The sequence below is a fragment of the Rousettus aegyptiacus genome, unplaced genomic scaffold (genome assembly GCF_014176215.1).
Source record: "Rousettus aegyptiacus isolate mRouAeg1 unplaced genomic scaffold, mRouAeg1.p scaffold_m13_p_8, whole genome shotgun sequence".
In the NCBI taxonomy this organism is placed as follows: Eukaryota; Metazoa; Chordata; class Mammalia; order Chiroptera; family Pteropodidae; genus Rousettus; species Rousettus aegyptiacus.
This window is the reverse complement of record NW_023416311.1, coordinates 19,047,091-19,058,362: the sequence shown is the minus strand read 5'-3', so window position 1 is coordinate 19,058,362 and position 11,272 is coordinate 19,047,091. Positions and strand designations below refer to the sequence as shown.

At 51.8% G+C, this 11,272-nt stretch overlaps 2 protein-coding genes across 6 annotated transcripts; one reads left to right on the top strand and one right to left on the bottom strand.

Moving 5' to 3' along the window:
- Positions 1-2,330: 2,330 nt before the first annotated feature.
- Positions 2,331-6,567, bottom strand: BCKDK (branched chain keto acid dehydrogenase kinase). 4 transcript variants are annotated; one of them, XM_016132860.2, is made up of 12 exons: positions 6,471-6,567; positions 5,496-5,864; positions 5,303-5,371; positions 5,098-5,208; positions 4,742-4,789; positions 4,537-4,656; positions 4,362-4,460; positions 4,098-4,171; positions 3,636-3,764; positions 3,454-3,543; positions 2,826-2,984; positions 2,331-2,734 (listed from the first exon to the last, which is right to left on the bottom strand). In XM_016132860.2, exons 2-12 carry the CDS (start codon positions 5,688-5,690, stop codon positions 2,590-2,592), a joined length of 1,239 nt encoding a protein of 412 aa, XP_015988346.2. In that variant the 5' UTR covers positions 5,691-5,864; positions 6,471-6,567; the 3' UTR covers positions 2,331-2,589. The 4 variants fall into 4 exon arrangements, with proteins under 4 accessions (XP_015988346.2, XP_015988348.2, XP_015988347.2 ...); XM_016132862.2 differs by having other exon boundaries at positions 2,331-2,560; XM_016132861.2 differs by lacking the exon at positions 6,471-6,567 and adding an exon at positions 6,228-6,456.
- Positions 6,568-9,165: 2,598 nt separating this feature from the next.
- Positions 9,166-11,259, top strand: VKORC1 (vitamin K epoxide reductase complex subunit 1). 2 transcript variants are annotated; one of them, XM_016132865.2, is made up of 3 exons: positions 9,177-9,493; positions 10,218-10,327; positions 10,795-11,259. In XM_016132865.2, the coding sequence occupies exons 1-3, from the start codon at positions 9,321-9,323 to the stop codon at positions 11,001-11,003; spliced, it is 492 nt and encodes a 163-aa protein (XP_015988351.1). In that variant the 5' UTR covers positions 9,177-9,320; the 3' UTR covers positions 11,004-11,259. The 2 variants fall into 2 exon arrangements, with proteins under 2 accessions (XP_015988352.1, XP_015988351.1); XM_016132866.2 differs by lacking the exon at positions 10,218-10,327 and having other exon boundaries at positions 9,166-9,493; positions 10,795-10,900.
- The last annotated feature ends 13 nt before the right edge of the window (positions 11,260-11,272 follow it).

Sequence of the window (11,272 nt, the reverse complement as noted above, 5' to 3'; positions counted from 1 at the left end):
GTGACGACTAAGCTCGATCCCTTAAAAGGTCCGGCCCCGGTGCCCGAGGAAGCCGAGAAGCGCCTGTTCTCAGGGGGCGCTATCTTCGCTTTAACTTGGCGGAGCCAGAGCAGCCCCCCTGTCTACAGGATTTTAGGGCTACCGGCCTGCAGTAAACACCCGCCCCTGCTCTACCACTTCCGCCAGCCTATTACCGGTGACGCCTTTTTTGAAGATGGAAGAAACGGCCTTCCTTGTTCAGGGAGGGAAAGAGATACAGTTAGGGTGTGGGAAACAGGTCGGGTGTGTCCAGAGATAGTCAATAAATCTCTCTCACAGAATCAAGCCTTTCTAAACAAAGAACTGAGCCACCAAAACCAGACTTCCCCTGAACAGAAACTAGCCAAGGGCAGTGGACATAATGGAGAGCGTCTTGGGCTTAGTGAGGAATCCTTGGTAAGTTGTACAAACGTGTCAATTCTCAGAGCGTCGGTAAGGGTTAAACTGTATATAACTATGTAAGCCATACAACTATATAAAGGTTAAACCATGTATTTATCTACTTCTTGTGTATACAAGTGATTGCACAGTGCCAGACAAGGTAGGTACTCTGTAAACATTCCCTTCAGCCACTCTGAATCTTGTTTGTTTTATAATTTGGTTATAGGACTTAGAAACTATTCTAAGAGCGGTGAAATGTTCAGCTCCTGAGAACGGGGTTTGAAAGTCACACACAGATCAAGAAATAGATCTGAGTTAGGTATTTGTGGGGGATGGTAGTGGGAAGTACTGGTAATTTGGCCTTTGGGAAATGAAGGAGTTTGGGGGGAGAGGCAGTGAATACCAGGTGTCTGGCAGCATAAAAAATAAAAAAGCAAGAAAAAAAATTGTAATGCCTTTTCCCACTCTTCACCCCTCCAACCTCAACCTTCAAGATTGTTATTCTATCCAGCCAGGGTTTCGGTGTCTCACTTTCGACTTCACCCAACATCTTTAGTTAGGGATGCTGTGCTTTCTAGTTAAGGATTAGCCTAGGCTTTATAAATCCCTGATGAGTAAGTATCACTAAACCAACCTCCTCACTGTTCTCCCTCCTGTCCACTGGCCACCAGTGGCAAGTCTGTTTCTCCAAGAACCAGTCAGGTGTTTCAGTCATATCCCCTAGAATCTTTTTGTTGCTTCTTTATGCCCAGATTACCTTTGATGTGCTTTCAAAAGCTAGCACCAGAAGCTTTTCTTTGGCAAGCTGCCCCTCTGGCTAAGAGAGCTATTTTGCCTGAAACCGCTGAAAACTGAAGTTTTCGGCCTGGGGTAATCAAGTACCTCTGCACCCCCACTTCCCAAAACAGACAGACATTACTGACTGTCAAATGGAGTTCACCAGTGATTGTGAAGCTTAGCTTTCTTGCCTCCAGTTCTGTGGCAGAACTTACTAGTGCTGGACTTTTGCCTGAGATCACATCCTTGCCTGGCTTTCTACCCTTCCCTTTCCTGCTTCCTCTACTCCATTCCAGGAACACTTTCTCAACAAATCACTTGGGCACAAATCCCCCTCTCAGGGTCAGCTTCTAGGGAATCCAACCCAAAACATCCCTTCCTAGCTTAAAACCCATTTGTGGATACCTGCTGCCTCTAGGATAAAGCCTCTGCTTCTTGGTCGTGTATTTAAGGCCCTGCACCCTGTAGACTGCTGTGGCCTACCTCTCCAGCCTCACCCTCCTGCACTATAGCCAGCAGGATTTTCAGCCTGGCAAGTCACTGGTTTTCTGTTCCCCACTCAATCCCCCACCTCCATCAGCAGTCCCACCATACAGGCTCTCAGGACGATTTTCTACTTCCCTGGCAAGATGGGCAGGAGGCCCCACCTGCCCGGTGGAGCCCTTTCAACCTCCCTACCAGGGCCCCACCATCCTCTGAGGCCTGCCAAGGCACAATATTGTGTGTTCTTTTCCTTGGCAGCAGTAGGCACAGGTGGTGGACAGTATTTTTAACCTTAGGCTCAGGAATCAGGTGGCTCAGGTAGCTGCCCCATCTGGTGACATTCACCTCCAGAAACTGATTGCCAGGAAGGGAAGAGTCAGAACTGAAGCTGGGGCCAACTTGGCCCTTAAATATTGTCTAGAAAACATTTGTTAAATAAATGTAAGGTCTTTGCACAAACTGCCAGAGTCATTTCCACTCTCGCCAAATCAAACATGCAAGAGACTAGAGGCCACTTCTACTCCTGGTCTGCTAGACTGTTAGGACAGTTATGAGACTGGGCATGAACTAATTGAACCCAAGGGCCCAGGGAACTTGAATGGGGTCAGAAACAAAAACTCAACTGCCCTCCCCACACATGGGGCCCAAGAGGGAATTCAATATGTGAACTTTAATTAACAAACAGCAGGTCAAAATGTGGTTCCTCAGGAACGAGGATGGAGCTGGTGCTGGAGACCTCAAGTATCCCCACTTCCCCACCAAGGCCTGGAGGCAGAGAAGCAGTGGAACCCGTTGAGGGGTGGCGTTGGCTCCATTTAAGTCCATCTGTTTGGGGTCCTAGGACCCAAGATGCAGCAGTGTGTGGACCAGGGTGTGTGGCCTGGAAGGACAGGGTCAAAGACTGTGAGATCAGATGCGGAAGCTTTCTTCCCGGCCATCGATGTGACGGAGTCGCAGGTAGACATCTGTGCCAATGCCCTGCAGGGACTGCAGCTGAAGGGAACCACCAAGGTACTCCGCATAGGCCCGTGACGTGGGCAGCCCGAAGCCAAAGCTGGGGGTAGGTAGGGGATAGGGCAAGGGCTTCAGAGGTGTGAGTCTCCTGGGGCCTCCCACCCCTCCATCCTAGCTTGGTGGTAACTCACCCATGCATGGGTCCTGGCTGGCCACCACTGTGCATGTCCAGGTGGCCAAAGAGTGGGTTGATCCGGGGGTCCTGGGTGCTGGACTCAGCTGTAGTGAAGTGGTAGTCCATAACACGATCCAGGTCTTTGTGAGCAATTCCCCCACCCCGGTCTGAAATCCTGGCAGGATGGCAATAATATAGGCTTGGCTCAACTTTGGTGGGAGGCTTACTACCTTCCAAACAGATAGTGCCACCCTCTACTCAAAGGTGGAATGTAGTCTACCTAGACCCTTGGGCCTTGTTTTTTATAAGCTACATTTCTCTATCTTCACTTCTGCCTGGGCCACTGACTTTACCTTCTCATAGGACTTAACATTTACTCTCAGCCCAGCATCATAGAATGGTTACTCCTGACACTCTCCCCATTCTAAGCCCCTCAGTTCCTACCACATACAGAGCCCTGGGGCGTGCAGCTGGCCCCAGATTCATTCTCGTCCAGCTCATGGCAATCTCAGGACCAAAGAATATCTTGTCTGACCAAGGATTAAGTCAGAGTGGAGTGGATACTAGTTTGCAGTCATACAGAAAGTCAAAAATAGTGTCTGGAACCCCTGTCCACCCCTACCCATCTCCCACTCAGGACAAACCTGATGACAAGATCGATATCATTGTTGGCGATGGTGATAACCACATCTGGTACATTGTAGGGAGTGTCTAGGTGAGACTCCATCGTGGCTCTATGCAGAGGGGAAAGACCAATAGTAGTGGTGGTAACCCAGCCTCACCCCAGTTCCTGTCTATCCCCTTTTAACATAACCAGCCAGCCCACCTCATGGCATTCTTGAGCAACTCGGGCAGGATATAGTCCAGTGGCATTGGAATGAAGGGGAATCGAGCAGCTACATGTCCATTGATGCGGACACGGGGGGCATTGCCATACTTGTGCTCACACAGGCGTCTGTGGGTAGAAGTAAGGTTTAGACCAGTGGTTCTTAGCTGGAGGCGCCTCTGCCCCCATGCCCCACCCCTAGGGAAGTTTTGCAATTTCTAAAGATATTTTTGTCACAAATGAGGAGTACTACTGGCATCAAGTGAGTAAAGGCCAGGGATCCTTCTAAACATCCTAACAAGCACAGGACAGCCCCTCACAAAACAGAATTATCTGACCCAGAATGTTAATAGTATCACAGTTGAGAAACCTTGCCTTAGCCCATCCCCCAGGCAAGTGCTCAGACCCAAGTATTTCCTGCCTAAAGACATCCACCCACCCCCTTAGCTGTGTTAGCCTCACCTGGCAAAGTCCACCCACTTTTCAATAATCTTCTTTGGTGAGAGACGAGCACAGATGATGCCAACAAAGTCAGACTGGCAGGAGAAAAAAGGTCAGACTAGGCAGCACCTCTACCCACACCTCAGCAACTAAATGCTTATAGTCTCCAGACTCATGAAGTGGCCCCAGGCCCTTGGCCCAGGTCCCCATCCCACGGAGGCCCAGGCTCAGTCCCCTCTGCCTCACTTGACATTCGCAGGTGGGTATCAGGTCCCAGCACCCCACCTTGTCCTCATGCAGTGCCAGATGATGTGTGGCCAACATGCGGATCCCAAGCCTTGAAGTTAGTGTCTTGTCCAAGAAGCAGCGGACGAGCTTCTCATCCTATAAACAGTGGGGTCTCAATAACCCGGTGCCTTTTCCAGGCCCTCCAAAAGGCCCCCACTGCACTGTCCATGACCTGTATGTGCTTCCGGCTCTCACGTAGGCCCTCAGCTAAGAGGGTCACCACATCCTTGTGGTCGTCCAGCAGCTGACGCACCAGCTGACAGTATTGGGCATCATCCGCCTGGTCCTTGATCTGCAGGCCACAGAGTCATGAACATGGTTGGTCCAGACCCTGACCTCTCAGCCCCTCCCTCACCCTGCCCTGGCCCAACCCTCACCGAAGGGAAGTCTGTCAGCTTCTGGAAGGCACAGATGTACAGCTCATGCTGCAAGGAAGAGGTGTTGGAATTCACAGGGATGCTGTGGGCACTGGGTAGAGAACAACTACCCACACCTACCCATGGGAACTGCCATCACCCCAATTCACTAGGTTCAAATCCCCACCATGACCTTTTAAGCACCCATGAATATGCAGCCTTGGCCTCTGAAGGTTTGGGTCTGAGTCCTCTAGATCCTGAAACCTTTTGGCTGGCAAATCTCTGCCACTCTGGTCCCATCTCCCTTTGGGTGGTGGGTACACTGATCTAAGGTCGCTTATACTAGGGAAACTCATCCCCCTTCCAGGCCACCTTACCACATGCAGTATGGTGGGGTTGCAGCCAATGATGAAAGGAAGGCTGCGGAAGTCCTTGATGCGGTGAGCAATCCTCACTGGCAACTCTTGCTGCAAGTACCGGGCACTTTTCTAGAAGAAAAAAGAGAAGGCAGGGCTTGGGCCTGAGTGGCTGGCTGGGTCAGAGCTCCAGGGACCAAGAGGAAAATAGGGGCAGGAGTCTTACCAGAAGGTGGCTGCCGTCCTGAGATCGGCCAGAATAGAGCATCATGGTTGGAGTGAGGCGGACTGAGGGCTGGAGGGGCAGATGAGGCTTGAGCACTCGCTCTCCAACACTTCGCCCCGTCACATTAGCTCCACCCCGTCCCTGGACACCCACTCCAGCGAGGAACCCGGGCTTCGCTGCCCCAGCTGCGCACCTTCTCAGCTGCCACGTCGATGGCTGACTGGTTATAAAAGGAGGTGACGGTCTTGGAGCGCTCCCGCGCCATCTCCACGTGATGTGTGTCGGTGGCTGATGTGGAGAGTACCCGGAGCAAGTGTGCAGGCCCCAGTAAGGGGCGGAGCGGAAGCCCACCCCGGGGGCTACTCCCCAGCACAGATGCCAGTATCATCGTCCTGCTCCTCTGGCGGACTAAGGCGGCCACTAGGGCTAAGCACCGGATAGACGGAGGCGACCCCAAAATGGGACAAGAGGGATGTGGGTGGGTAGGGGTTCTTCTCTGACTTCAGAGGCGAGGGCCGTAGGAGGATGTTGACAAGTTCAGCCCCCAAGGAGCAGCTCCTATCTACCGGGGTCGGGTAAGGGGGAATTGTAAGTATCCGAATCCGGACGACCCGCACCACCTCTCCACGTAGGCACTGGGATCCTCCGAATGGGCAATCTCTGCCCACCCCTTCAACCACCTCTCCAAACACATACAACCCGAACCCGTACAACGTTGCTTTCTGGAGCTCCTATTCTGAAACCTGAGGCTCTATCTGGTGGTCTGGAGCGAAGAGGATCCTCAGACCCGTCCAGCGGGAAAACCTCGCTCCTGCTTCCTCTGCTCCTGGGCGCCCCCATTCCGGGGAGGAGCGACCCCTATCCTGCGCCTTCAGACTCTGCTCCCGGCCCCGCCCGGCCCTCTACCCCCGCTCAGCCAGCTTACGTGCTACACACGGTATTGTGCACCCATTGTGCACGGGAGTGCCGGCTGCATCAAAGCTGCAGCCCGGGAGTCCCCATCTGGGTTTCCCCTCCGCAGGTCACTTGTTTCGACCTGGATTCCCCGCCCCCTCCCTGCTCCATATGGTAGATGGCAGCCCCCAGTCTAGCTTGTACAGCGGCGGAGGCTGCTGGCACACACTGCAAAACCTCCACGGGCAAAGTCTGCGACTGTTGCTCCACTTACCGCGGAACCCGAGCCAGGGCCCGGGTCCGAGCGTAACCAACAGTCGGCAGGCCCGTCTAGCCAAGCGGCCCTCGCCCTCTGCCGCTGTGACGTCGCGTGGGCTGTGGGCATCCGATGCCTTCTGGGAGTTGTAGTTTGGAAAGGAGGACTCGCAACCCAGTTGCCAACCCATCCTGGCTGTGCCCCTGCTCCTGTACCCCCAAATAAATACCACGGCTCCCTCCACCTGGCTCCCAGAGTTATCTGTGGTCTCCCTGGCCCTCTGTCTCCTAGTCTATAAAATGGGCTCCCTAGGAGCGAAACTGGAGAGGGCAAGAAGAACCTTAGATGTAAAGTGCACAGACCAAATCCTACCTGAATTCCTTCCCTAATGTCCTGGCCTTCTTCCTACTCTTGATTTATTTATCAGAAACCAGACTGTCTAGTTGAAAACCCAGCTCAGCCACTTACTATCAGGTGCAAATTACTTAAACTGATCAATGCTGTGATTTACATATTGGTAAAATGAGGATGTAGCAACCCTGGCGGTTGTGTGGTTACATGAATTTATATATGTAAAGTGCCTACAACAGTGCCAGGCATAGAATTAGCACTATGTATATGCACTATGTAAGTGTTAGGTATTATTATCATTCATTCATTCATGCCTGCAAACATCGATTGGGAGACTTTTCTGTGCCAGGAGAGGGATATTGGGTTTTGAATCAAATAAATAGACCCTTTCCCATCAGGAAGACAGTTTCAGTGTCATCAGCTGTGATGAGAGCCTATGTGATGCTGTAGGAGTATCAAATAGGGACTGGGACATTGGTACAGGTGCAGCATGAGTAGAACTTGGCCAGGCACCAGAGCTGGAGTGGAAAGGGCATGATGGCAGGATAGAGAATAGCCTGGATAATCTGAGGATATGCCTGCAACCATGTGGTGACTATAAAGGAGAGGGACTGATGGGGTGACCAGAGCCAGATCATGAATGGAAAAGAGTCTGCATTTGTCCTGAGGATGTAAAAAGCCACAGAAAAGTTTTAATTTGTCAGGTTTGCTCCTTAGAACCCTCTGGCTGTAGTGATTGGGAGGTCGAGGATTGGTGAGACCAAAGGCAGAGAGACCAGTGAAAAGACAATTACTTTTTCTAAGCAGCAGATGATGGGAGACTTGTGTGCACGTGTGTACACTTGTACTAATAGGATTTTTCCTTTCCATGGTTATGTATTTTCTACATATTTTTTTAAATTTTAATTATGAAAGTTAAGTGAAGCAGGCGACATCTTTGGAGCCCAAAGGCTGTCTTGAAATTTCAGCAGAGGTGGGATTCTTCACCATGGCTGGCCTGTCTGAGGAACTGGGGGAAGATCTGCATAGACCATGAGGAAGAGGATCCCTGAGTCTCTGGATTTCCAATTCGCCCCTCATCCTTCATACCACTCCCACCTTTTCTTTTCCAGAATCCTGGCAATATCCTGGAGTTAAACTGGGAGACCACTAAGTTCCTGAAGCAGGCCTGAGCCCGTGGGAGAAGGGAAAAGGAAGGGTGCTCAGCGGGGGAGGACAGCTTGAGCAAAGAATCAAGGACTTGGAATGCTCCGCACTCACGTGGCAGCGACGCATACCCGGATATAGGAGTGGGCGGCGGTAGCTGTCACAGAGGCAGGGAGCGCCTAAGCACTGCCTCACCCGGTTTGACCCCGCGCGCCTGACGAGCCGGCCCGAACACATTGCTGCCCCCTGGGGGCGGAGGTTGAACATGCACCCCACGAGGCCTCTTCCTTTAGAGCTTAAAAAATGAAATACTGGGCTTTATTCTCTGAGCTATTGAAATTGCTGTTATTTATTATTCAATTCCCCCAGAATAAGTGATTTAAGAGGAGGCAAGGTGGAGGCTGCGACATCTCTATAAATTAGCCTCGAAGGTCACACACCGTCATTTCTGTTGGTCAGGCACTCTTCTAAGAGCTTTATATGTACTTATTTCATCTTCATAACAACCCTCTGATGTAGGTACTATTATTGTACTCATTTTGCAGGTGAGAGAGCTGAAGCCCAAAATGGAAAAGAGAAGCAAGTTTCAAAGTAGATGAGAAAGAAGGATATAAAAGAGATGGGTCATCAATAGGTGCGATGTCTATGAAGGGGAGAGTTCAGCTAGCCCACTGAAAGCTTCAAAAGGAGGGACTGTTAGATTGATCCAGGCTCATGTTTCTCCAGGAGGGCGCTAGAAAAAAACAGAGATTAGGATACTGTCAAGGGTATGGCAGAGGTTGTAGAGCTGGGAATTTAAGGGAGAGAGAGACCAGCCGGCAGGAGGCGCTGGCGAGGCAAGAGGAAATGGCTGAGCAATTTAGGGTAGTTATAGTCCTAATGGTGTCTGAAAAATAATTTCGAGGAAAATGCTTGCTTCTGGATAGGATCGCAGTACTTGCTAGATTCTCTGATCCTCAGGTCTCTAGGTCCTGGATGTTCCAATCCTTAGAATAGGGTTTGGCATAGGGTAAGCGCTATTACTGTTAGTCATAATTAATATAGGTGTTGTAATTTTTAAAACTCCGGAGACTCCATTTCCCTTGAGGCATTGCAGCCGCTTGGACTACAACTCCCACAATGCCCTGAAGGTTGTTTATTCCATAATTACCTGTGTCCCTTAATCTGGTTTTCCAGTCCCAGCATTCCTCGCTGTTTTCCTACTTCTCCAGCACGCCTATCCAGTCAGGAAAAACCAATAGGACCAGGGAGTGCGAGACCAGGCCAGGCCTCGCTCCGTCAGAGGGGCGGGAGAGGGTGGGCCAGTCCCGCCCCTTCCCTGCTCCGTGGCTTGTTCCCTTAAGGCTGGTGCCTGGGACCCAACCAGGAGACATGGACGCTATCTTGTGTAGTCCCAGATGGGTGCGGCTCGCGCTCTGCCTCGCGGGCTTAGTCCTATCTTTCTACGCGCAGCACGTGAAGGAGGCACGTGCCCGGGACCAGAATTACCGCGCGCTCTGCGACGTGGGCACTGCTATCAGCTGTTCGCGTGTCTTTTCCTCCAGGTACGCGCGGGAATGGAGGAAGGCTTGGGGTATCGGGCTGCTCCTGGAAGTGGTGCACTGGGACCAGATGTGCATGGCGGCTGGGTTGCCAAATGGTTCTGAAGTCTGGGATCGTGATACCAGGGAGCGGATCCATGAGGACCAGACTGCTTGAGGGAGTACTGGCAAGGAATAACGGTGACGGGGCAGGAGGGGAAGGTGGGATAACGTGCGGGGACCGATGATGGTCTTCAGGATGACCGTGCCTTGGGACAAGGTAGCCAAGTCTGGCTATGCTTGAGGGCCGGGGGTTAGTGGGATGACCGAATACAGAGGAGGGAACTGGGCTGCCTGGGAGCTGAAGGTTTAGAAATCCACGGCAGAGATTCTGCCCCGGATTCCCAGTCTCTGGTAACTCTGCAAAGCAAGGTTCATTCGTTATTACCCACCTTGCCATCTTAAGAATTATTGAAGGCATTGGATGAAAAAAGGGGCATATGCGGGAGCCATGGCTAGGCCTGTGGATAGGGGAAGATAGGAGCAGACACATGGAATCCTGTCCTGGCCAAAGGGAGGCTGCGCTGAGATGTCATGGACTCTTGGACTCTAACGGTGGGGGGTGGGGGGGTGGGGGGATGGGAAAATGGGAAAGGACAGCCTAGGTGGCTTCCTGGAAATCACCTCTCCAGGACAGGGCCCAAGGCACAAGGTTGACACTCCTAATCTGGGCCTTCCCCTCCACCAGGTGGGGCCAGGGCTTCGGACTGGTGGAACACGTGCTGGGCCCCAACAGTATCTTCAATCAATCCAACAGCATATTTGGTTGCATCTTCTACACACTTCAGCTGTTGTTTGGTGAGTGGCCCTGCCCCTTCCTTGCAGGCCTTGCCCCCTGGTAACAGCCATTCCTCCCTTGGCAAGCCCAGCCCTATCCTGACAGCCAGCTGCTCATCACTGAGCACCTGAGGGTGAGAACTAACAGGAGTCTTTAAGTTGGTTTAGGTACTCTCAGAGCCAGAAAGGCTCTTAACCACTTGCTAGGGCACTATTTTTTTTGAGGAAGACCTGAGTTCCTTTCTGGGGGAATCCAAAGATTGTTGTCTTTCATCTCATATAGAGCTGAGCAGGAAAATTCACTATTTGGGTCTCAAGGATCATTGAACAGATAGGAGAAACAAGGCCTTGGTAGGGCCTGTCAAAGCCTCTTTTTTTAGATTGTTCCCCAGCAGCACCTGCTGTCTGGGTGGCACCATGAAGTCATGGCAGTGTTTTAGAGGTGGCCAGTCCCTGAAGCCCATGCCTGACCTTCTTCTGCTTTGCAGGTTGCCTCCGGGGCCGCTGGGCATCTATTCTGCTGGTACTGAGTTCCCTGGTGTCTCTCATTGGTTCTGTCTACCTAGCCTGGATCCTGTTCTTCGTGCTCTATGATTTCTGCATCGTTTGCCTCACCACCTATGCCATCAATGTGGGCTTGATGGTGCTCAATGTCCGAGATGTCCAGGGACCCCAGGACAAGGTCAAGGGGCACTAAGCCCTCCCCCAAGGCAGGCTGAACTCATCTGCTCTGCTTTGGCATGTCAGCCTTGCCCAGGGGGAACACATCTGGGTCCTTGGAAGAGTCTGCAACTCACCTAAGCCATACTCCCAACACAACAATGAATCAAATGTGCCACACTCTCCTCCATCCTAGTGCCTCTGGTTCTGTCCCCAGGAGTTGGTTTCCAAAGCTTCTGCTGTTGCCCAAGGAGGGAAGGTTCTAAGCAATAAAATTTCTTTAATAAATTGGCCAAGTCTGAGCCA